The sequence below is a fragment of the Thamnophis elegans genome, chromosome 3 (assembly GCF_009769535.1).
Source record: "Thamnophis elegans isolate rThaEle1 chromosome 3, rThaEle1.pri, whole genome shotgun sequence".
Taxonomy (NCBI): domain Eukaryota; kingdom Metazoa; phylum Chordata; class Lepidosauria; order Squamata; family Colubridae; genus Thamnophis; species Thamnophis elegans.
In genome coordinates this window covers 105,434,665-105,460,375 of record NC_045543.1, presented here as the reverse complement: position 1 = coordinate 105,460,375, position 25,711 = coordinate 105,434,665, and the positions used below count along the sequence as shown (strand labels likewise).

Here is a 25,711-nt window from a genome sequence, read left to right as displayed (position 1 = left end):
GTAGGGACCAAATAAGCTGGGAAATAGTATCTAGGGAAGTCATGTCTCCTCTAGAAGACCTATCTTTGACCTCTTCTCTACATCTTAAATGGCTGTTTGTAACAGAACATGCAGTGTTCAGAAATGGTGAATCAACTTTTTAAATAAGAGTCTTATTAAGCAGCCTACAGATTAATGAAAACACATCTTTTCCAAGACCTGATCTTCACCTTTAACCAAATCCAACAGATTTAACCAATAGGCACAAGTAAACCAGTGAAACCCTTCATTTCTGCAAACATGCTGTCCACATAAACACAAGCCCAAAAAAATAGAAAACTAACCTTAGCAAACATTTATTATATTACAATATTGTCACATCCATAGTTAGTTTCAAACACTGTTTGAAAGCCAAACCCTTTTAGAATTCACAAAGCAAAGATTTTCAAATTCCATTTAGTCTAGGTCATAGGTCAGCAATGGAGAACCTTTTTTGGCTTGCATGCCATAAGCAAGGGGAGCGCAGGGGTGGTGGTGTGTGGGCATGTCACACCCATAATGCAATGTGTGACACCCCCCAGCACGCATGCGTGTGTGACAGGCGCTCCCCCCATTTTTTGCATTTTTTCACCCTCCCCAGGCTCCAGAGGCTTTATAGGAGCCTGGGGAGGGCGAAAACAGCCTCCTCCGCCCTCCCGGAGGCCCTCCCGGGGCTTCACGAGCTTTCCTGAAGTCTCCAGAGAGCAAAAAAAATGGTCCTATGGGCAAACCGGAAGTTCAGGAACAGACTTCCGGTTTGCTCGTAGGGGCGGTTTAAGTGACTTTCGGTTTGTCCGTTGAGTCATTTTTCGTCCTCCAGAGTCTTTAGGGAAGCCTCTGCAAGGCCCCTGAGGGCTTCGGAGGGCTTAAACTGGCCCTACGAGCAAACTGGAAGTCCGAAGGGGCGGTTTTTTGTGCTCCAGATGGCCTCCGGGGGAGGGGAGCTGTTTCCTTTGGAGCCTGGGGAGGACGAAAAATGGCTTTAAAAAAGGCTGAACTAAGCTGGCCAGCGCACATATGTGTGCTGGCCAGCTGATAGGGAAACACTTCACGTGCCTTGACAAATGGCTCCACATCCTTCCTGTGGCACGTGTGCCATAGGTTCGCCACCCGGGTCTAGGTCAACTGTGAAAATATCTGAGATAGATATCTACTGTAAAGTAAATAAGGTGATTTAAAATATGTTAAACTTGTTAGTGTAAGTAGATTACTGTATCTCATTGAATTGCTTATTATTATATATTCCCAAAGCATAAAGCTAGACTGTGAAATAGGATTAAAACTACCAAAGAGAGATGCCTGCTTTTGTCAAAGATGTCAGTTAACATAAAAAAACTAGCTTATTAGCTAATGTTTGTACGTGCATATGGTGTCTATGAAATCAAACTGCAATGTCATTAAAGGATTTTCCATTTTATCAGAGCAGCTTTAAGAGTTAAGAATAAAAAAGCCAAATGCAATCTTTTTTTAAAAAAATACTTGACTTTCAATTCTAAATGACCAATCAATTGGTGCCTAAAAATTCTGGTCATGATTTGGCTCTTTGATTCTGTTCTTCCTAGATCTATTTGAAGACTCGCAGTGTTGCCGATACCACTTGGTATTAAACTGACACAGCACAGCACACAGTGATCTAATTACTGTTTCAATGGTAAACTATCCTGTTTCTAATGTCCATTTATCACAAATCTGATCTATATTCAACTATAAAAATATAACATATTCCAACACAATACATACCAACACAACATCATTAAAAGTGTGCATACATCTAGTCACAAAACAAAACAATTACTTGAACATACTCAACAGCTAACTAGCAACCAATACTGGTTCTTCTTTAGCCACTCCATTTTCCAGTGTTTTTAGATTCTGGGATTACACAGTCCAATCTTGAATTACCAATGCATGGTTTCCAATCCAGGACTAAGCCAGCGAGTGAATATGTATTCTTTTGCTCATATTTTTTTAAAAAATATGTGTTTATATTCTGGGGCCAGAAAAAGGTCTGGGGGGAATAGTATATTGACTTATTAAATTTGGAAAACACAGATAAGAGAAATATGTTTGATACAAATTTACTATTTGCCATCTATTTTATAAGTTGCTAAACAATAATTTAAAATTTAAAAATAATTTAAAACAAACAAAATCCTTATGTTAAGGTGAAAGTTATCATTACAAAATGTATAAAGTAATGTAATAACGGTATTACCATTTATCAGACCCATCTCAGTCTTTAGGAAGCTAACTATATTAGAACAATTTGTAAGCATATTCTTACCTCTTCGATCACGAGCTGCTAAATTAGTACCTCGTCTTAATGTAATATCCAACTGGTACATTCCTGGTTCAGCAGGTGGTAATTCTACATTACTTGTCCCAAATCTCTAAAAAGCATAAAGAAAATATTAAAATATCCTTACAACAGTTTTAGTATATTCTCAATTATTTTGTTTGAAAACTAGAATTCCTTATTCTCATAACTACATAATAATATCATAATAATATCATTGACCGACAGTAATAGATTTTAACAATTATCTTCCTATTTATAAAAATTACGAATTTTCAGTACATATATAAAATTGAGATAAAAATGATGGAAGCAAATTATTATCTTCCCAGAAAAGATCAATTGTATTTTATAGGTAACAGTTTGATCTACAATTTACTTTTCCTGTTTTGATAAAACAATGATCAACAAAATAGAAATAAAAAACTTAAACAGGTAAAACAAAAAGTCTAGGAACCACCCATTTATATAGTTTAATAAGCAATGTTAACAGAAGTTTGTCATTAATACATTTTTTGCATGCACTTTTATAACCATCATGTCTTTATCAAATTTCTTGATACTAGAAAGATCTCAATAATTTTGCAAAATGCAGTTGTCTAAATAAAGTTACTGCCTAATTGGATTTCGATTTTTCTACATGGCCTACACAACTACCATTGGGGTTAGGTTGGGTTTTTTTTGTGTGTACTGTTGTAAATATCAGCATCCTTTTATAAGAAGATTTTTATTTTGAACATTTTCAATAATTATAGTAATGTATCATTAATGAGTAGCTTAAATAATTTTCTTAAATTAATATGAGAGGCAAAAAAGGCACAATTTTATATTACAGAAAACCTATACCTTCATTCCATTAACTGAGAAACAAAATCTTTAAATTTTTCAATAAGAAATTCAATAGTTGTCTCACAGACCACAATATATCTTCTTTCAGGATCCTAATAAGGTATGTATCAGTGGTATCAAAAAAAATTACTACTGGTTCTGTGGGTGTGGCTTGGTGGGTGTGGTGTGGCTTGGTGGGCATGCCTTGGTGGGCGTGGCACGGGAAGGATACTGTAAAATCTACATTCCCACCCCACTCCAAGGGAAGGATACTGTAAAATCCCCATTTCCTCCAATCAGCTGGGACTCAGGAGGCAGAGAATTGATGGGGTCGGGGGCAGTCAGAGGTGGTATTTACCAGTTCTCTGACCTACTCAAAATTTCTGCTACCGGTTCTCCAGAACTGGTCAGAACCTACTGAATACCACCTCTTGTATGTAATCACATTACAGGTAAACCTCAACTTCTGAGCACAATTTAACAGAATAACAGAGTTGAAAGGGACCTTGGTGGTCTAGTCCAACCCCTGCTCTAGCAAGAAATCCTATACTATTTCAGATAAATAGCTGCCCAATATCTTCTTAAACATCTCCAGTATTTTATTTTTTTTGCAGTTAGACTTATATACCGCTTCCTAGGGCTTTCAGCCCTCTCTAAGCGGTTTACAGAGTCAGCATATCGCCCCCACAGTCTGGGTCCTCATTTTACCCACCTCGGAAGGATGAAAGGCTGAGTTAACCTTGAGCCGGTGAGATTAGAACCGCTGAACTGCAGATAACAGTCAGCTGTAGTGGCCTTCAGTACTGCACCCTAACCACTGCACCACCTCGGCTCCCGAGGTATTGGAGCACCCACAACTTCTGGGGTAAAGTCAATCCACTGATCATTCGAACTGTCAAGAAATTTATTCTTAGTGCTAGGTTGGTTTTATCCTTGATTAGTTTTCCATCCATTGCTTCTTGTCCTGCCTGCAGGTGCTTCACTGGCATCATACAGTTGTTTTATTCAAGACAATTATATTTTTATAATAAAAAACAGACCATCAATAATACACTTCTAATTCAGAGTTGGACATTTATTTTGTGCAGTATTAATTTGATATCAATAAAATTTAAGTAGCAATTAGATTTTAAATTAATTTTCTGATATTTTAAAAAACTTTCATTATTTCAGTTCAGAAGTACACTACAGCATTTGTTTTTAGCATTTTTGAAAATCTATTGACAAAATTACCTGTATACTGACAACTCTATAAATCAAGTAAGTTTCTAGAGTCAGCAATGCATGCCTTATTACTATAAGCAAAGTATTAGATACTTCTTCTATTAAAGAGTCATATACTAAGTCTGAGAATTCATTTCTGAAATCTACATCTATAACACGAGTATTCTCATGTTAGCACTCAAATAATACAATACTCTGAAGTGATTAAGTTAAGCAAGTAAAATATAACACTATAACTTAAAGAGAGATACAGACAATCCAAGGAGTTTTAGGAAGTTTTAAAAATCCAGTAGATTAAAAACATCTTCACTGACTTCAAAATGTAGGCCAGTGTAGGCCAGATTACTTATAATGTAGATTATAAGGTACCAAAGCAAGAAACCTTTGCATTAGAATCTGTCATAAATATTATCTTATTTATGTGATATTGAATCACTTGTTATAAGCACTACTTTTAAAACAGGTTGAATTATTTTAATTCAAACTTGAGCTATGGTGAATCATTAGCTCAACAATTATTTGTTTTCCTAAACAATGAGAAAAAATGAGCCTTAAAGCTCAAAAGACTTACACTTTTTTCACAAAAGAGCCCGAAACCATCAAGATCACATCTAGTACAACTGTCACGTTAATTTTAACTTCTCTGAATTATAAAAGGTAAAATTTTCAAAGGGAAATAATATTTGATACAACCAGAATGTAAGAAATTGTTGGCTATTGGAGGATCACAGAAAACTTTGTGGTGAGTGAAACTAGGAAACTTCAATTAGCAGAAGATGCGTTAGTGGAAATACTGATACTAGATATTGCAAACATTCCTCCATTATTGTGCAGTCATGGATTACTCCTGATTTCTTTCCAGACAAATACTAACTTTTACTTTAACTTTTACTTGTGAAGTTCTTCATGAATTAAAGTGACAAAATTTGAAGGCTCCAGTTTTCTATACAAGTAGTCCTTGACTTACAACACTTCATTTAGTGAGCTTTCAAAGTTACAATGGCGCTGAAAAACGTGACTTAGAACCGTTTTTCATAGTTACGATCTTTGTAGCATCCCCATGGTCATGTGATCAAAATTCAGGTGCTTAATAACCGACTCATTTTTATGACAGTTGCAGTGTCCCAGGATCATGTGCGACCTTCTCACAAGCAAAGTCAATGGGGAAGCCAGATTCACTAAATAACCTTGTTACTAATTGATCAACTGCAATGATTCACTTAACAACCATGGCAAGAAAAGTAATAAAATGGGGCAAAACACACTTAACAAATTACTCACTTAACAACATAAATTTTGGGCTCAATTGTGGTCATAGATTGAGGACTTCCTGTAGTTTCCTACTCATGTTCCACAAACAGAAGTCCTGCCAAAACAGTCCTCACATTCAGTAGATATCATGGTCTACTAACCTATGAGTAAGGTTTTTATTGATTACCTAACAATTCTAGAATGCCTTTCCTATGAGTTTTTCAGGTATCTATGTTATTGATTTTCCAGGACCAATGGATTTCTAAAAGTCTATTTAACTTTCCATAGCTCTTATTGATCATATTTATTTTAAAGTTGTATCATAGATATAAGTTTAACTTAGTAGCTACTATAAATTCTTTTTATAATTTGTTATTATTTTAAGCTATATTATAAATACTTCGATATTACATTTAAATTGTAGATTTAAGTCTGTGGTTTTCATGGGAGCCTTGATTAGATGAATAAATGAATGAATGAATACAATCAAATGAAAGGGACCTACAAGCTATTATACTACACTAAGCCGATATTATAATATATACATATGCCTTGGGAATGTTTTTTTAAAAACAGAATATATTTTTAATAAATAAAACAAATGTATGAGTATTTGCATACATGATACGAGATTTTCTTTTTAAATATGAACCCAAGTTAATAAGATTTCTCAACTGAAATTAAATGAAGTATAGTATACCGGACTATACCATCAGACCTTAATGACTGTCTCAGAAACAATAAATAATCCACAGGAAAGTTGATTCATTCATTGCAAGCTATGTATGTATGTTAATGCCTTTTCTTTTTTATTATTTGTTAACATTATGGTATATCATTATTGCAAAGATATGAGTACAACACACAATAGAATAGAACTAGAGAACAATGTATATAAATCCTCAATAGTAATTTATCTCCATGCTAAGATGTTATACTATTTCTAGTCTTAAAATTATATTAATGTCCTCCATCTTACATAAATCAAAACAATCATGTCCTACATTTTAGAATTTATACATATATTATTCATCCGGACAGTTTTCAGTATTTAAGAGATGACAAGTCCTTCAACTCAGCTCAATTAGTAATTGGTATGCTATATAACATCTCTTCGAGAGTGTCATTGATTACTACTAGATTACTGCCGCATGTAAAAATCTCCATGGTCCAAATCAGTGGTGGGATTCACTTACTTTACCTACTGGTTCACAAATGTGAGTGCGCTCATGTTCGTATGTGCCGCATCTACCCATGGACACCATTTTCTGCATATGAACAGTGCTCATGCATTACATCAGGGCGGGTGGGCAGATATTCCTACAGCCGCCAATACCGGTTCGCCCAAAACGGACAGAACCAGCTAAATACCACCTCTGGTCCAGAGTCTGAATACAGTGATAACACCTTCTTCCAATGTATTCTTCCTGACTGACAAGATCCAATAAGATGAGTTTCTACCTGTATCTTCATTTAGAGACTGTGACCCACAGATGCGAAAGAACATCTTTTCAATTGCTGCCTCCCTCCTGTGAAAATAGTATCCCTCCAGATATTTGAATGACCCCGCTCCTTCTTTACTTTGAGGAAGTCAGAAAAAGTTGGTAGTTTTATCAGGTCTGGGAAAAAGAGTTTAACAGATTTAACAGATTAACACAGTTGGAAGGGACTTTGTAGGTCATCTAGTCCAAATCCCCACTCAAGTAGGAGACCCTACACCATTTCTGACAAATGGCAGTCCCATCTCTTCTTGAAAGTCTCAAGTGATGAAGCTCCCACAACTTTCGAAGGCAAGCTGTTCCATTGGTTGATTGGTCTCACTGTCAGAAAGTTCCTCCTTGTTTCTAGGTTAAATCTCTCCTTGGTGAGTTTCCATCCATTATTCCTTGCCTGGCCTTCAGGTACTTTGGAAAACAGCTTGACCCCCTCCTCCCTGTGGCAGCCTTTCAAATATTGGAATAGTGCTATCATGTCTCCCCTGGTCCTTCCCTTTATTTGATTATGCGTGAACAATGTAATTTTGATTTTTTTTCTAATCTTAACCAGACAAATGGATTTGGGGTAATTTACTCAGAGTTGACTGAATGGGGCAAGGTTTTTTTTTCTGGTGCCATCGTCAATGTTGATTCTTAGCGACTGCCTGAATGATTCTCTGCACTTTTCTCAGCAAGATTTTTTGAAGTGATTTGCCAATGCCTGCTTCTCAGGGCTGAGCGTATGGCCCAAGGTCACCCTGCAGGCTTTGTGCTAAAGGTGAGACTAGAACTCCCAGTCTCCCAGTTTCCAGCCAGACGCCTTAACCACTATACCTGTTATGGTGAACCTATGGCACATGTGCTACAAGTGGCACACAGAGCCCTCTCTGTGGGCACATAAGCTGTCACCCCAGCTGAACTCCACCATGCATGCATGTGAACCTCCCGCCAACCTGGTTTTTGGGTCTCTGCCATGCATACACAGGGGGAAGGACACATGTGGGAGGTGTGCATGCATGTCTGTGGGGCTGGGTGCAGTGGGGGGTCACATGCATAGGGGTCGCACACACATGCACAGGGGTTGCATGTGCATGCCAGGGGCATGTGGAGGTCATGCACACAAGTGTGGGGAAGCACATGGGATTGTATGTGCAGGAGGGGTCACGTGGGGATGCATGGGGAGCAGGGCACGGGGGCATGCGTGCATTACATTATGGGTGTGTGTACACTTTTGGCACATGATGACAAAAAGATTAGCCATCACTGTACTATACCAAACTGACTCTATAAGTTCTTCAAAATAATAAATAAATATTTTTCTACCCATGCTGAAATACTACAAATAACTCAAATTACAACAAGCCTCAGAGCAATTCAAAGAAATTATAAAGCAAAGCCATTTGCATTAAGATGATTTTAAAGTACAGATTTTACACCAGAAACAGAATACCATAATCACCACAAACACTTAGATCACTTTGCGTAAACAGTCAGCAATACAGCTGGAGACAAATGTAATTATCACAGGATAAATGAAAATAATTGGAATCTTGGAACACTATGAAACATTAGCACAAACTCATTACAGAATAATTTCAATTATCCAAATATCTAGAGTAACATTTATTTTCCTTCTCCTAAGCAAAGTGAAATAGTTTACAAAAGACACTGGCACAACATATACAGAAATGTGCACTTAAAACATGTTGCTCTAAAGTATTAGCTGATGCTTATGATATCAATTTCCTTCAGCACTAGACCACAAAGTCTAAAAAGCAATCAATTATAAGAAAATAACAGAATCAAATCCATTCAGAAAAATATTTGACGTTATGAAATACACTGTTTCAAAGAATTAAAGGAAAGCAACAAACAAAGCAGGCTTGGTGAAATTGCTGATATAACTATTGAAAGCAAAATATAAATTTATAAAGCCAAAATGTTATCAACTATTTATATAAAATCAATCAGAAACTTGCATATTTCAGCAAACTCCTTCCCATTTTTAGATCCCAATTATACAATGTTGTTAAACAAAAACATTCCATTGATTGCACAGACCAGTCTCTAACATTAACAATGAGAAATATAACACACAAATTTGAGGGTTAACAGGATTTTTATTCATATTTAGAAAATAAATTTTAAAAATACAGTTTAATAAAGCACATAACATTATGCTAAAACATTTAACTAATCTCAGAATCACTGGAATCTATTCAGTTAACATTTGCAAAAAATAAACTATAACATATTTTGATTTAAAGAATGAAAATGTACACCAGTGGAAAGGAAAAAATAAAGTCAATTTAGGAAATAAGATGGGATTGTTAAAAAAAAGTGTTCTTAAATTTTCAATGTTAATATACATGACTTGAGAAAACCTAACAAAAAATATTGCCACAATTCCATAAAATACAGTAATATCACTTTTTTATCATCCCTCACATTTGTCTTCCCAACCTCCTTAATATTATAATTGGTATTTTTAAAGAATCCACCTACTGTTATCAGAGAAACGAATGTCATCAAATGTATGAATTTGAATTATTACAACTAATACAGTATGACCCACTTAGCAGAGTACAAACTTCAAACTTCAGCTGCAGCAACAAAATGGGATTAGCAAAAGCTAAGAGTAAAGGGCAAAATTCTAGCATCAGTGGTGGGAACAACCCGTACTGATTACACTTCACAGTTTTTCCGTTTCCGTATGTATTTTCCTATTTCTGAGTTACAATTTAACTTGTATCCTTTCCTGTCATGATAATCAGTTTTGTATCTAAATCATTTTTAAATAAATACTGGCCTTCAGTCAAAAGTACAAAAGACTTTTCAGCACAAGCAATTGTTTCTTCTACAATGACCATTTGTTCAGCGGGTTCTCCTTTATGAAAACTATCATCACCACTGAGAGAAGAGTTTACCTGAGAATCAAAAGGAGTCAATAGAGGATTTTCAATATGGTTGACATTCTTTCAAAGCTTCAGTAATTCAATTACCTCCTGGTGCTACTTGATCGTTCAGCTATCTTCAATGCTATAGATCAGGGGTACGGGCAGCCCTCTCGAGCTCTGTTTTCACTCGTAGAGAGTTGCAGGAGGCTGTCGCAACAGAAAATGGAGCTCGGGAGCCCGTTTTCGCTGGCAGAACACTCAGACGCTCCTAACATGAATGATGTCAAGCTGCCCATGCCCACCATGGCCATGCCCACCATGTCCCCTTGAGATCAAACACAACCCTGATATGGCCTCAAAGAAATCAAGTTTTACACCCCCGTCATAGATTAACAAGATTCTCCTCTTACAATGTCTACATACGTGCTTTGTGAAGGGTGAGAGCCACAATATTAAAACAAAAAGCCAATTAAGTAGTGGCACCTTAGAATTGACAATTTTCTTTAAGAGAGAGAGAGAGAGAGGGAGAGAGGTAGGGAGGGAGGGGAGAGGGGAGAGAGAGAGGGAGGGAGGGGAGAGGGGAGAGAGAGAGAGGGAGGGAGGGAGGGAGGGAGGGAGGGGGAGCACAAGCCCCAAAGATAATTATGCAACTAATTTTTCTCCCTTTCACTAATACAAAATTCTGCACTGAACAAAGTAATTATTCTCTCCATAGCATTTTATTCAGCTGTGAAAACAAATAGTAAGTCCCAAGGCTTACTGCATATAAATCCATTATTTAAACTGAATTTGCTATTTAAGTTTGTACAAGATGTCCCCTGCCAAACTGTTTAACCATGCAAAACTATATTAATCATTGAAGAGGATAAGGCTGAATCAACCTATTTTTAACGAAGTCTCTGAAATCTGTTATTATCAGATTGTTATTTGTTGCTTTATATCCATATGCAATTTAATTTAATTTAATATAAATTAAGTAAGCAACATTTATTTTTAAAAAAGGTGAACCCAATGAGCTGAAGACTTTATGATCGAAACCAAATGCATAATTTTCAGAACATACTACAATCCATCAACTACAAAGGAACCTGTGCTGTCCCAACAGTATATAGCTAATGTAGGAATTAAGAACTGTCTCCTTTAAGAAACTACCTTATGGGAAATGTAGGCAGAAATGCCTTGTGGGAAATGTAGTTCCATAACATGTGACCATATCTGTGTTCCCTGATTGGGCAGTGGGTATTCTGCCCGGGAAAAGTGATTTATTACCAGTCACTCTCTAAATCGCCCTTTGTTAACTGGGATGGGGCAGAACACGTCTCCCCTCATCTTCTCCGCTCATCCCCTCTTCATCTCCGCTCTTCTTCGCTCATCAAAGGGATAGAAAGACCACAGACTTTTTACACTACGTGATGGGACAGATCATGGAAAGTCAGAAGTAACTTAACACTGAACCGTAAGTTTTGCTATTAAGAATGCCTGATAATAAACTTGATAAAAAGAATGTCCTAAGCGTGGAGTTAACCTGCCTGCTTCGGGCAAACTGACATCACTGGGGCAGAACAGTAAAAAGTCTGTATTAAGAACCTGAGCAGAGCCCTACTGGATTAGACTCTTGGCCCTTCTAGTCCAACAGTCTGTCTCACAATGGTCAGCCAACTGTACAAGAATGTTCCCTAGTCCACTCTCAACAGATGGCCTTCAGAGGTAGTTACATTGCTATCTGGGCTAATAGCCATTATTCCCCATGATTTTCTTGAATTGTGCAATGCTTTTCTGAAGCCAGGCAAATGAATAGCCAACACCACATCTTGTGTTAGTAAATTCCAAAGGGGGCTGGGGAGGGCAAAAACAAGCAAAAAAGCAGGCCATTTTTGTCTCCCGAGCCCAGGAGCATTCTACATGTCTCCCAAACCCTCTGCATGTCTTCTTTGGGAAAAAATGGGCCATTTTTATACAAAATGGGCCATTTTTATACAAAATGGGCCATTTTTATACAAAATGGGCCATTTTTACTCATTTTTGCCCCCTCAGCCCCCAGGAACACTCTACAAGCTTCCCAAAGCTCTGCATGCCCTTTGTTTTTGCAAAACACGGCCCATTTTTGCGAAAAATGGGGCATTTTTCCTTGTTTCTCCCCCCCAGCCCCCGGGAGCACTCTACAAGCCTCCCAAAGCTCTGCATGTCCCCCACTTGTTTTTTTTGCAAAAAACGAGGTGTGCAGAGGGTTTTGGAGGCCTGCAGAGTGCAAAAACTTTTTTTAAAATTTACCTCTTCAAAATCATGGTGCATCTTATACTCCAGTGGATCTTATAGTCCGAAAAATACGGCATGTGTACTATAAAATAGTATTATCCACTGCCACAACTATTCTATCTAAAAAGTTCATTAAACATTATACAAATATGTTAAACCTTCCTTCCTTCTTTCCTTCCCTTTTTCTCATTTCATTTTTTTTCTTTTTGTGTGTTGAGTCAGGGTACTCACAGAGATTACTTGGTGGACATGTCCCTGAAGTTTCCTTGGAAAGATTTTGGAAATGGTTTGTCATTGCCTTCTTCAGAAAATTGAGTATAGGTGACTGGTCCAAGGTCTCCCAGCTGCCTTACCCACCTTAGAGAGACACAGAACTCACAGTCTGCTGGTTTCTAGACCAGCACTTTAGCCAAAATGGCTCTTTGTACCCGGTCACTAGTTTCTGTATTTTATCTTTTTGTGTAATTAGCATTGTCTATCTACAGTGACAGCCACATTTTATCTTATTTCAGATTAAAAAAACCTTTTTAAAGTGTTCTGAGACTTTTCTTTGTGGGAATGTACAAACTTTTTGTCCAAAATTTTTCCCTTTGTTTCTTATAATAAAATTAAGATGTTTCCATGCGCAAAGATATGAATGCTAATCTGTTTCTGGACATCTGCACATCTATAAAGCATATGACTGATTATCTTAATGAATGTGTTTCTTACATTCAGTAACTCCCAAATATTTCTGAAATGAACCAAGACTAACACCAAGATTCTGAATGCCCTTAATATTTAATGCAAAGGAAAGTTATCTTTTATGATTTTTTTAGAACTAGAAAGTATTTGTAATTTTTGATTTAACAGTCATTTACTTAATAAATTTACAGTAATTTAATATTTTGACTGCAATAATTCCATATCAATTTTAACTTGCATTTGGTCGTGCAGACAAACATGCCTGCTTTTTATAAGAATGTGGAAGTTAGCTATGTCAGAAAAAGCATTATCAACCGAATACAGAGAAAATGGGTTATCTAAGAAATGGGAATGGGATAATTGGAAATTGTGTATGATAAAACAATCCATGATAGGGAATGAATGATACATCAATAAATGTAAACTAAGTGAACAAAAGTGAAAGGTCCAATATGAAAGAAATACATCAAGATAGTTTGGTCACATTGAGAGAATGAATGAAAATCTCATAGATCATTGTATTTATGAATGTACTGTATGTATGTAAGAGAAGGTTAAAAGGAAGGTCAAGAAGAAAACTAATTGAGTTGGCTAGTTAGTTAACTACCCACCTTTTTATCTTTACAAATAACTCAAGGTAACGGAAGATATCCAACACATCTTCCTCTTCCTATTTTCCCCACAACAATATCCTTGGGTTAAGTTGGGCTAAGAGAGAATAATTGGCCCAAAGTTTCCCAACTAGCTTTCATGGCTAAGTCAGGACTTGAACTCAGTCTCTTGCTTTCTAACCTGGTGCTCTAACCACTAGACCAATCTGACTCACCAGTTTGTGGTTGACATTGTACGAAGTTGATGATGATGAATATAAAAAACGAGAAGTGAATATTTAAGCAACGAAGGCAATATACACATAGGTGTCTGAAATAAATGAAAGCAAGAACCGCATAAAATGATTTATGTTGCGTCTTTCAATTGTTGTAGTCCTAACATAGGAATCATTCCATCAGACTTCATTTAATACTATTTGCTCATCTACAGTAAAATTGTAGCTCCTCTTATTTTTCATTCTAAGCATTAATACATATATAATAAAAGCCGTACACTTTATGAGTAACTACCATGTTTTTCAGAGTATAAGATGCACCTTTCTCCCCCCAAAAAGTGGGTGAAAATCTGGGTGAGTCTGAATGCAGCATTTTTGGCCTACCAAAACCCCGCCCTCTTTGAAAAAATGGATGTGCAGAGGGTTTGGGAGGCTTGCAAAGTGCTCCTGGGGGCTGGGGAGGACAAAAACATGGGCCCGTTTTACTCATTTTGGGCCTTCCAGCCCCCAGGAGCACTCTACAAGCCTCCCAAAGCCTCTGCATGCTTTTTTTTTTTTTTTTTTTTTTGCAAAAAATGAGGCGTGCAGTGGGTTTGGGAGGTCTGCAGAGTGCAAAAACTTTTTTTAATTTACTTCAAAATCATAGTGTGTCTTCTACTCCGGTGCGTCTTCTACTCCGGTGCGTCTTACAGCCAGAAAAATACGGTATGCTATGATCTTTTAGTTCCTTGATTTAACTGCTATAATGTGTCTACACCTAAAAGATCAGAATCCTGCAAGCCATGGTATTCCCCATGACACTCTATAGAAGCAAAATTTGGAGTTGGAAGTCGCAATATAGGAAACCTATTGACATTTTTGAACTTTGGTGTTGGAGAAGATTACTGAGAATGTAATGAAGAGTAAAAAAAAAAAAAAAAAAAGCATGAACAAATCAATCCAGAGTTCTCACTTGGAGCACAAACGAACAGGCTCCAATTATCTTACTAGAGTACCTCATGCAAAGAGTGGGATGGGAAAGGTGGAAGGAAAGAAACATCAAGAACAAGGTAATAAACTCAGTTATAGCAGCAATGAGCAGTTTTGGAAAATTGTTCCAATTTAGGAATAGATGGTCATGAAAGAAATCAATGTGGCAGCTAAAGTTGACAATGACTTGATGGCCCATAATCAATCAATCATCAATCAATGCCTTGATTTTCTCCCCTTCCATCCCCTTTCACACTCTGCAGATCTTTATTTATTGCCCTTTTTAAAGGCTTTTCATTTCTACTCCACACACCCTTATCACCAGTTCATAATTTAGCACAGCTTGCTATCCTTAGCAGCCAAAGTATAGATAACTGACTATGCCTGATCACTGATGCATATCATCATCATAAATCCAACATCAGCAAATATAATTTTTTAATTAAAAATCATACCAGATGCTTTTTCTACTGAACTGAGTAAGTTCAATAGGGTGTTTTTAGTGCAAATTGCTACACATGAGCCAAAAACTTAAGCTTTAAATTGCACCTGTCAGACAGAAGATGAAAAAAAAATCAAAAAAAATCTGTTCAACAGCATCTGGCTAGATTGTTATCCTAATTACACTGCTGTTAGAAGTCAGCATGATATTATTAAAGATTTCAGGATTCAAATATATTTACAATGGGAAGCTCCTTAGACTAAAAGCAAGATATACATGAAAAATAAACAACTAGGGCTTTTTAACCAAATAATCAGAAAACATGTGCACAATTTTTACATGCAATTCTGGACTACTTGACCTCAGTGACCATTGCAGATTGTCATCCACACGGATGATGCAAAGTGAATGTCACCAAGAAATCTCTTTTACGTAAAACCAACCCCCAACTCCTGATTTTTATCAGCAACCAATCACTGATCCACTCAGCCATTCAAATGAAATGTATGCCCAGATAAATATATCAGTAACAGTTGTACAATTGTATTTATAAAATACTTGTTCTTCTATTAAGAGTAGATTTCAAATATGTTTAGTAATGATATGACGCATCATTCCCATATGAGCCACTGTTCTCTTTGCAATATTTGACACATAATAATATTTATATTACCCTTTGTCATTCTGATCTTATATAATCACTTATTATTGTTCTGAACTTAGGCATCTGTCCTTGATTTTACATGCTTTTTTAGAACAAATATGTGTAAAGTTAATTAGGGAACAAATCTTGTTTCTTAAAATCCAGTTTTTGACAAGTACTCTGGACAAATATATGCTTTGTATTGACTTCACATGTTAGCACATTTTATTTTAATTCATTTTATTTTAAATTTATTTATTTAACTTATTCAGCTATTTTAGCTTTGTATCTGGGCTGATTCCACAGCTATAGCTGTACTCTATAACCTTTGATTTGAGTTCAACCAAAAATTCAGAATAGTCTTTTAAAAGGCATGAAGGGGAAACTGCAAAACCTACATACATTTTTATCTGAAGTGTTAGATGCATGGAATAAATATTCTGATAGTGCTGTGTTGAAATCTATCATAATTAAATGATCCATACACAATTTTTTCACCATTATAAGGAAACTCATTTCAGTGAGTGATATTCCTGAAATCTAACTCTAATGCTACAATTAAGAGATTGTGGGTCAAAACATTGCAATTACTGTTTTGTTCTAAGCATACAGGTACCAGACACTTTTCCTAATTCATATACTAATGATCACAGGTACTTTTAGGTTAATGTCAATTTGTTTTGCTATTATTGTCCTGCTTTCTTAATGATATCATACATCTTTTTATGCACAACTGTCAAGCAGTGAATTAACGTCACAAAATTCAATCAACTGGACATACTTTTTTGAAACATGAAAATTATTATGCATTTCTAGGGGCCTCTATACAAAATCTTTCCTTTTTTCTTCTCCCAAATAAGATTTTTGTAAAGATTGATAAACATTTCAGCTAAGCTCTACCATTGGAATTTATATTAAACAAATTCCATTCAACTCCATTGGAAATTAATGTGATTTTTAAGAGCCAATAATTCTTAATGAAAGAAAAAAAAACTTAACTTGTTTAAGTTTTGAGAATAGCAATAGCAATAGCAATAGCAGTAGACTTATATACCGCTTCATAGGCCTTTCAGGCCTCTCTAAGCGGTTTACAGAGAGTCAGCATATTGCCCCCAACAATCTGGGTCCTCATTTTACCCACCTCGGAAGGATGGAAGGCTGAGTCAACCCTGAGCCGGTGAGATTTGAACCGCTGACCTGCTGATCTAGCAGTAGCCTGCAGTGCTGCATTTAACCACTGCGCCACCTTGGCTCTTAAGAAATCACCTCCCATCACCACCAGTCTGTTTGCACTGTTAGCACATGTATTACAGATTGTACCATGTAAAAATACATCACCATATTGTCTCTTATGAAAAATCTGGTTCAAAGTTTCACCCTTGGCAGAAAGCTATTTTTACATCTATCCACACTAATAACTCTGCTGTCTATGCTCCCCAAGTCCTTGGATTTACCAACCCTATCCTGTTTATTATAAAGTCTCTGTTGCTCTATCACTCAGTGTTTTCTTTCTCAAAAACACATCCTTTCCACTCATTGCTAATCAACCTCTCTAACATGAATATATTCCAGAAAGAAAACAAGTACCTTTCTTGTATATTGGTTATGTGCAGAATACCAAGTTTGATTACCCTAGTGGCAGTATTCAGTTCTAGATCTGCTTATATGAAATGAATAGAACATCTGTACTGTAATTACTGTTTATAAGTCTATTTATAACTGTAACATTTGGCATTTAGCAAATTGAAAAGGAACCTTGAAAATAGATGGTGAAAATTGTTATGTTCAAGTTGTTTCATAGATTTGTCTTGTTCGTGCTGATTAAAATTGATACAGAAAAGGAAAGCCAATCATATAGTCAAGATTTTATTTGGCATAGTTATTTTATACAGCTGCCCATCTCCCAACCATGACTCTGGGCAGCTTACAAAGTTAAAAATCCAGGAAATAGTACAAAATTAACCAAACATAGCCACAAAAATGATTAAAAATAAAATTATTGAAATCATAAAAACATAACCAGCAGGAGAGCACCATCTTTTTTCCTGAAAATACAACCACTTAGCTGGCATTCCACCAACCTCATCAGATCTCTATGTCAGATGACAAAACCATGTCTTCTGGTTCTTCCATCAGTCTTATGCAAGACAATACATGCAATCTCTCCTGCAAATTTAGCTTCTTATTCCAAGATGGCATTATTTTCTGGAGATCCTTCACTTACCTCTTTTGAATTGGTAACTTCCATATTCCTTATCATATTTTAGCTTCTGGTTATATCTATACATGCGACAAAATGAGAAGGCCTAATACAAATGAGCATTAATACTTCTATAAATTTTCTCATGGAAAAAAAATCCTTCTACCAAGGGTAAATCAATGTAGTATACAGTGATGTTGTCTTGTGGATAGAATATACTTTATGGTATATCATTTAAACATTTAAACCTTAAGTAACTATGGGTCCAACTGTATGACTGACCAATCCATTGCAAGCCCATTTGAGTGCTAAAATTTTCAGAAAGGGTCATTCTGAAAATGCATCTCTCAATTAGAGGGTTCTTTATCTGCTGCTTAGAAGAATGCCTTCTGCTACGTTGCAAATCTGTGAAATATACTTCTTTTGAAACTTTATTCCTTATTTGCCTACAAAAGAGGAGTCTTTTAATAGCTAACTTAAGCACTTGTTTCAATTTTAAAAGATCTTTTCTATATATTTGAATTACCGATTATAAATTTTTAATATCCAATCAAGTAGGAAGGCATATTTAAATACAACAAATAATGAATTTAAAATACTACTCCGTCAAACCTTAAAGAGCCAGGCCTCACCAAACCAACTGCTTCAACATTGAAATCTGTAATCCTAAAATCTAGAAACCATTATTATTGAGCCAAAAATTAAAGGTTAACGAAGTACAAATGTGAGGAAAAAGCAACAGTCTACTGAGGTCTAAGATTTTGCTTTTGAGAAGTTCTATCACTTAAAGTGCAAACAAAAGTGTTTATATAAAAGTATTGTATTTAAATTAGTACATTAGTAGATTAAGATGTATAAAAGAAGCATGTGTACACATGTATGGATATAAAGAGAAAAATGGTATAACGGAGGTATACCGATATGGAAATATTACAAAGATAACAATGGTGTTATAAAATTGGACAAAAAAGTGTTCAATTAAAATTATTATTTTTTTAAAAAGTGCTTATAGTCAAGCCTATGGTTTTCCCAGTTGCAATGTGTGTATGGCTGTGAAAGTTGTATCATAAGAAAGACTGAGCGCCGAAGAATTGATCCCTTTGAACTATGGTGCTGGAGAATACTCCTACGGTCCCTTGGACTGCAAGGCGATCAAATTAGTCAGTCCTAAAGGAGATCAACACTGACTGCTCTTTAGAAGGCCAGATCCTGAAGATGAAACTCAAATACTTTGGTCATCTAATGAGAAAGAATAACTCACTGGAGAAGAGCCTAATGCTGGGAAAGATTGAGGGCAAAAGAAGAAGGGGACGACAGAGAATGAGGTGGCTGGATGGAGTCACTGAAGCAGTAGGCGTGAGCTTAAATGGACTCCAGAGTATGGTAGAGACAGGAAGGTCTGGAGGAACATTGCCCATGGGGTCACAATGAGTTGGACACGACTTCGCAACTAACAACAACAACAACAATCACTTAAAATTGATATGTTCAATTAAAAGAAGCAGAAATTTGGTATACTTATATAAAAATCTTAGCCTATAAATTTTTGGAGAACAGGATGAATTTCAATTATGCATTTTGAGCATTGCCAATTTCAGGATAATTAGAGCTTGCTGCTTTTAACAACTTTTTGTTATCATGTGCTGCTTTATGGAAACCTGAGATTACAGTATGAAACCAAATCTTGTCAGCAATAAATATGCTGCCAATAACATTTCATTTTACAGGCTTACTGCAAAATCCTGCAATAAATATTAACCTTCCACGAAGCACGTTAATTTAATCAGATTTATGAAGTATCATCATATATCATCCATATATGCTTCCAGTTTCACTCAGAGAACTTGCTTGTACCCATAGAATAAGATTATTTAACTGTTCCCAAGTTAACCATTTATTTGAGTGGCAAATTAACAGAGTTGAACTATTACTCTATATCAGCTATAATATCAGCTAGAATTCTTATATTTTCTTATATTCTTATATTTTCTTAAACTAAATATTTCTAAAGAAAAGAGTAGAGAACAAGTTCCAGGAATTATCATTTTGAGAGACTAAGAAGTAACAAGAAAGTTCAATTCAACAGAGTATAATAGATATAATTTCTATTCAAACTTCACTCTCAAAGTCAAATTATGTGACTTGTGTCCATTTTTATTTTATCTTTTATTTAATTTGTATCATTTTTATAGAAGTTATATAATTATGTACATTCATAAATGGTAAAAGTAATTATTTGAAAGTAGTGAAAGTGAAGTTTTACTCTATAAATTCAATTTTTATTCTTGATCCACATTCCATAGATATATTATTGGGTTTTATGCCATGTTATGTATTGTACCTAGTCAGGTCTGCTACTATGTAGTGTCAAAAACAAAACACTTCAGAGTTCCTTTCTCTTTATAATTAGCATCCACAGTCACTTCATTTATAAAGCCATGTAATTAATATTAACTTTGTACACCTACTAAAACTAAGTAAATTACATGGATATATATGCACAGACTTGCTATTCTCTCAACCTTTTTTTTTACTTTAGAGAATACTTGAAATCCAACTCCAATTGCTTTGACAATGCATACAAAGGTTCCAACAAAGACTTGCAAGATGTTTATGCATTCAGCTATCAAGTTATCTCCACAAAAATAAAAAGTGCAGAAATGCAGTTGCTATTATTGATTTTTGTAACCACACAGGCATTAGGGATAAACAAAAGGGGTAATAAATTATGTTTGCGAGAACAGGATTATTCCAAAAACCAGACAATGCAACTAGTACCAATTATTTAAAAAGAATACCTTTATCATATGATAACATCAAGTCACTGTCTTGCTGCATTGTTTCATTTGACTCTTCTATGCTGTCCATCTTACACTGGTAGGTTTTTTTTTAATATACTAAAATCTTCAATATTTGCTTTCTTTTTAATTATACTAGTTAGGCTAAATCAAGTAATATGGTTATAATGTGACAGAAGGAAAACTCGAAGTTGTAAAATATACATGACTAGATCCGCAAATAAAATTTAATTCATAACAGGTAACATCATTAACAAAACAATGCCATAAAGTATAGATATAACCTTATTTATGTCTATGAGCAGGTACTCCTGTAATCAACTGGGCTTACTTCCAAGTCAATGTGCAATTAGGGCATGACTAATAATGCTGTCAGAAAGCAACCTTTCAGCTGCCATCTGATGCCCTCTAACAATTCTGGGCACCGCTACATTATCAGCAATAAATATGTAGATTTAAGGTTGTAAGGAAGAAGTATATTTAAAAGAGAAAATATTTCATCTGAAATACAGATTATCCAAGGGCATCTACTGATTTAAATTTTACTTGGGCAATTTGTTAGCACTTACATAAAAATGTTTTGCAGCACTCTGAACAACACTGAGGCTACGTCTGCAGATTTCATGGAGGGATGGTTTTTATTTGCCTCAGGTATTATATAAACTTATTTTCTTTCTTCAGTGCTTGTTTTATGAATGAAGACACAATCATAATCTAGGAATTCTGAGTTAGACTGGTGCAGGTTGCCCAATCATTTCCAGCTGGGCCCTTTCCCCAGCAGGGGCAACCAAACAAACCTTGCAAGGTCCTTCAATGGTGTCTCGTGACCTGCAACATGGATTTCCATCTTGTTGCTTTTAAATAAGTTAAAAATCAATACCCAGTCAAGAAACCTCAATGTTCAGCTGCAGTTCAATTGCAAAGGACAAGACAAAATGTCTATACAGATAATCCACAACTTATGGCACAACTGAGCCCAAAATTTATGTTGCTTAGTGAGACATTTGTTGAATTTTGCCCCATTTTACGACCTTTATTGCCATAGTTGTTAAGTGAATCACTGCAGTTGTTAAATTAGTAACATACAAGATTAGGTGAATCTCGTTTCCCCGTTGACTTTGCTTGTCAGAAGTTGGCAAAAGGTTATCACATGACCCTGAGACACTGCAACTGTCATAAATTTTAGTTGTCAAGCATCCAAATGTAAATCATGTGACCATGGGGATGCTGCAATGGTCATAAGTGTGAAAAAACGGTCATAAGTCACCTTTTCAGTGCCATTATAAACTTCAAACACTGTAACACTAGCAATAGCACTTAGACTTACATACTGCTTCATAGTGCTTTTACAGCCCTCTCTAAGATGTTTACAGAGTCAGCCTATTGCCCCCAACAATTTGAGTCTTCATTTTACCCACTTCGGAAGGGTTAAGAAGAATGAGTCAACCTCGAGCCATTGGGAATCGAACTGCCAAACTGCACCTAGCAGTCAGCTGAAGTATCCTGCAGTACTGCACTCTAACCACTGTGCCATCTTGGCACTAAGCAAGCTGCTGTAAGATTACCTGTACCTAGATTACAAAGCAACAAAAAGTTATGCTTTCGGGTGGCTGCCTTAGACACTATACTGTTGGGGGGGGGGCAATTGAAGAGTGTGCTCATTCATGGCTAACCAAGAATTCTAGATGTGCAATGTTTCATCTCACTCACAAGAAAGATGAGCAAGCTAGGTCACCTGACTAAAATGCCACTGATTCTTTGGATGAATCATATATGATATATTACCAAACATTCTGGCTAAATAAGGAACTTTTATGAATATTTCACCAATTCTAAAAAATTATTTATCTAATCCCTTCTCTTAAAGGTTACCTACACAGGGGAATTACATACTGTTAGGCACTCAGATTATATCTTTGCCAAAGCTGAATTTTTGAACCTTTTTAAAGCTAAAAATAGTGCAAGCTGTACATCCTACATGTAAGGACTATCACACTTGACAGAGGTATAAGGTCAGCATTCATTTGCTGTATTAGTCAACCAGAGACCCAGAGGAAACTCACAGGCAGCAATTGTAACACACTGATAAAATGTCTCTTATATTGGAGGCACTAAAAGCATTTGTAGCCTTTTCTCTATATCCAGTAGAAAACCTAGATTTCTGTAGGATGTCCAGGAGTGAAAATAAGCAGGTGTGAAATAAACAAACAAACAAATCCTTTCCTTTGCACTAGAAAAATTAAATGACATTGTTTTGAAGTGCATAATTTAGAGGAAGGCAGGAAGGACAGAAAGAGCAGGAAAGCTAACAAGATAAAGACTAGCAACTTATTTGGAGGCAGTCCTATAGGTATAGTTGCAGCTTGCTCACAACATTTTTAATGGACAGTCAAAAAGCGATATTTTTCATCAGGAATTCTATGTTTTCTCAGTACAGGTTGACCTAGACTTACAACAGTTCATTTAGTGACCACTCAAAGTTTCAATGACACCGAAATATTGACTTAGGACAGTTTTCCACACTTAACAACAGTTGCAGCATTCCCGTGGTCACATGATCAAAATCCAGCTGCATGGCAATTGACTCATATTTATGACGGTTGCAATGTGCTGGGGTCACGTGATCACCTTTTGTGACCTTCTGACAAGCAAAGCCAGTGGGGAAGCCAGATTTGTTTAACAACTGTGTTACTAACAACTGCAGTGATTCACTTAACTATGGCAAGAAAAGTTGTAAAATGGGGCAAAATTCACTTCACAAATGTTTCACTTAGCAGCAGAAAAGTTGGGTTCAATCTGGGCGGTAAGTCGAAGACCAGCTGTATTACTTCCATCTTTTTTCTCAGGATCCCATTCCCTTTCCCCACCCACCCACCCAAAAAAAAGAGTATTGGGGAAACAACTATTCTTTAAGTCAGCAACTTTAATAACATGTGGGCCCTTTCACTCCCAGAATTCCCCACCCAACCTTGTCCACAAATCTTAAACCCACTGAGAAACCAAGTATCTATTTCATTCCCACAATGCAAAGAAACACCGTAAAGCACCTGCCTGTAATAGCTTCGAAGAACGAGGGCTTCCTGACGGGCTGCTGCTGCCCTCCGGTCCTTTGGCTTTGCCCTTGGCGGGCGCGTCTTGAAGCAACTGCTCCAGGCAGGTGGTGTTGCCGGGCAGAGAAGAGCTCTTCTGATGGGACAGGTGAGCTCCGAGTCGGGGCGGCTGTGGAGGCTTCTCCGGCGCCTCGGCTTTGAGGGCTCCATCTCCGCCTACTACCCGTTCCTTTTCGGGGGCAGCCGCCGAAGAGGTCGAGGAAGGAGAGGCGGGCGGGTCGTCAGCCCCCCGGCCGTGCTGCTGTTGCTGCTGTCCCCCTTTGCCCTGAGGGTGGTGAAGGAGATGCTCGCGAAGGCGGCGCAGAGCAGAGCCGGCCTCGGCGCTCACGCCCTCCAGGGGCTCTGCCGAGGAGCAGCACAAGTTGGGCTGAGAGGACGAGAAGACGCGGTCCAGCACGTGTTTTCGACGCCTCAAGCCGCCCCACCTGGAGCCGACGACGACGCCCCCTGCCAACAAGTCCGCCTTGGCCGGCTGCTCCGCGGCGCGACTCCGCGGAAGCGACGGCGAGGTGTCCGCACTGCGGCGTTCGGCTCCCGCTTTGCTGCTGCCTTTGCCTTTGCCCCCCAGCTGCAGGCTCCTCCACAGGCGGCTCTGGAAAGACGACGCCGGCTCCCCTTCGCCGGCCTTGCTGCTCCCTGTTGCTGGTGCCGCTCCGGGTTCCTCGGCTGCTGCCATTCTTTTCTCCCCGCCTCCCTCCCTTCGCCTCTGCCGCCGCCTCCGCCTTTTCCACCAACCCCGCCGCCCGTTACCGCTGCAAGCGCGGAGGCAGGAAGAGCAGCAGCGCGCGACGGCGGCGGCGGCGGCTTCAGCCCAGTCCGGCCGAAGGAAGAGGTTGCACTTGTTCGCTATCGCAGCGGGCGACCGCCTCAGGGGCTGGGCGGCTGGAGGGCTCCCGCTCTCGGTGCGTTGGAGGCCGCGAAGAGAGGAGCCGCGGCTCGGAGCATGGCAGGAAGCGCGGAGAGCTACCGAAGTTTCGACGCGCCTGACTTTTCCTGATTAGGAAGGAGGTCGGCTGTCTCCACCGGCCGCGCAGACTCGCTTTGTAGGGGAGGGGTGGGGCACAATAAAAAATGATTATCGGATGGCGTTGTTAAACAGTCGTCCCCGTCCCCCCCCAGCAAAAACAATAAGACCGGAGAAAGTAATATATTATAAGGCAATTGTCAGAGCTAAACTTCATCGACGTGGAAGAACAATGCTTTATGATGTAAATTCGGACTTGTATGGATTTGCAAAAGTTTCTCTTGAGTTGTTTGCCCGCTTCAGAAGGCTAGAAGAAAGAAAATTAAAGGTAAATGCAGCGTGTCTCTCAATATCACTGATCAACCCCAAGGGTGCTTTTTCAGGAGGCAACTGGACTTTGTTTTTTCTGTGGAGACCTTTCGTTTCTCACCATTCAGCTCTGACAGGATAGTGGGGAAGTAGGCTAGTGGCAGAGCTGAAGAAGCTTCTTGGATGAAACGTCTTCCAAAAAAAACCCAAGAAAGCCCAGCTGTTGCCTGAAAAAGCACCTTTAGGACAACCATGACCTGGATGACTGACAATCTCTACAGACTTTTATCACAGGTGTTCATTTAGTCTGTAGCTCTCATCACCCTGGCAGCATTTACACAACTTTGTCCAGACCAATTTGTCCAAGCAAATTGAGTTTAGAGAACACATCAAGCCATTACCTAATCACAGGTTGTGTCCCAACACACTACTAAATATCAATTAGATGCCTTGTTTATAGTCATGTATATCCTACAAGTCCAGCCTTTCCAAGAATGCCTATCAGGGATGGATGCTACCTC

General features: G+C 37.6%; 1 protein-coding gene across 1 annotated transcript in view; it reads right to left on the bottom strand.

Annotated features, from left to right (window-relative positions):
* The window catches only part of MCTP1 (multiple C2 and transmembrane domain containing 1), a gene marked incomplete at its 5' end in the record, with an annotated part of 127,576 nt that extends 103,031 nt beyond the window's left edge, over positions 1–24,545 (bottom strand). Inside the window, 4 exons of the mRNA XM_032213866.1 lie at positions 2,303–2,408; positions 4,376–4,515; positions 9,839–10,019; positions 23,859–24,545. Of these exons, the coding sequence (XP_032069757.1) occupies positions 2,303–2,408; positions 4,376–4,515; positions 9,839–10,019; positions 23,859–24,545 (1,114 nt within the window). The remainder of the gene's footprint in view (positions 1–2,302; positions 2,409–4,375; positions 4,516–9,838; positions 10,020–23,858) is intronic.
* Positions 24,546–25,711: the final 1,166 nt, after the last annotated feature.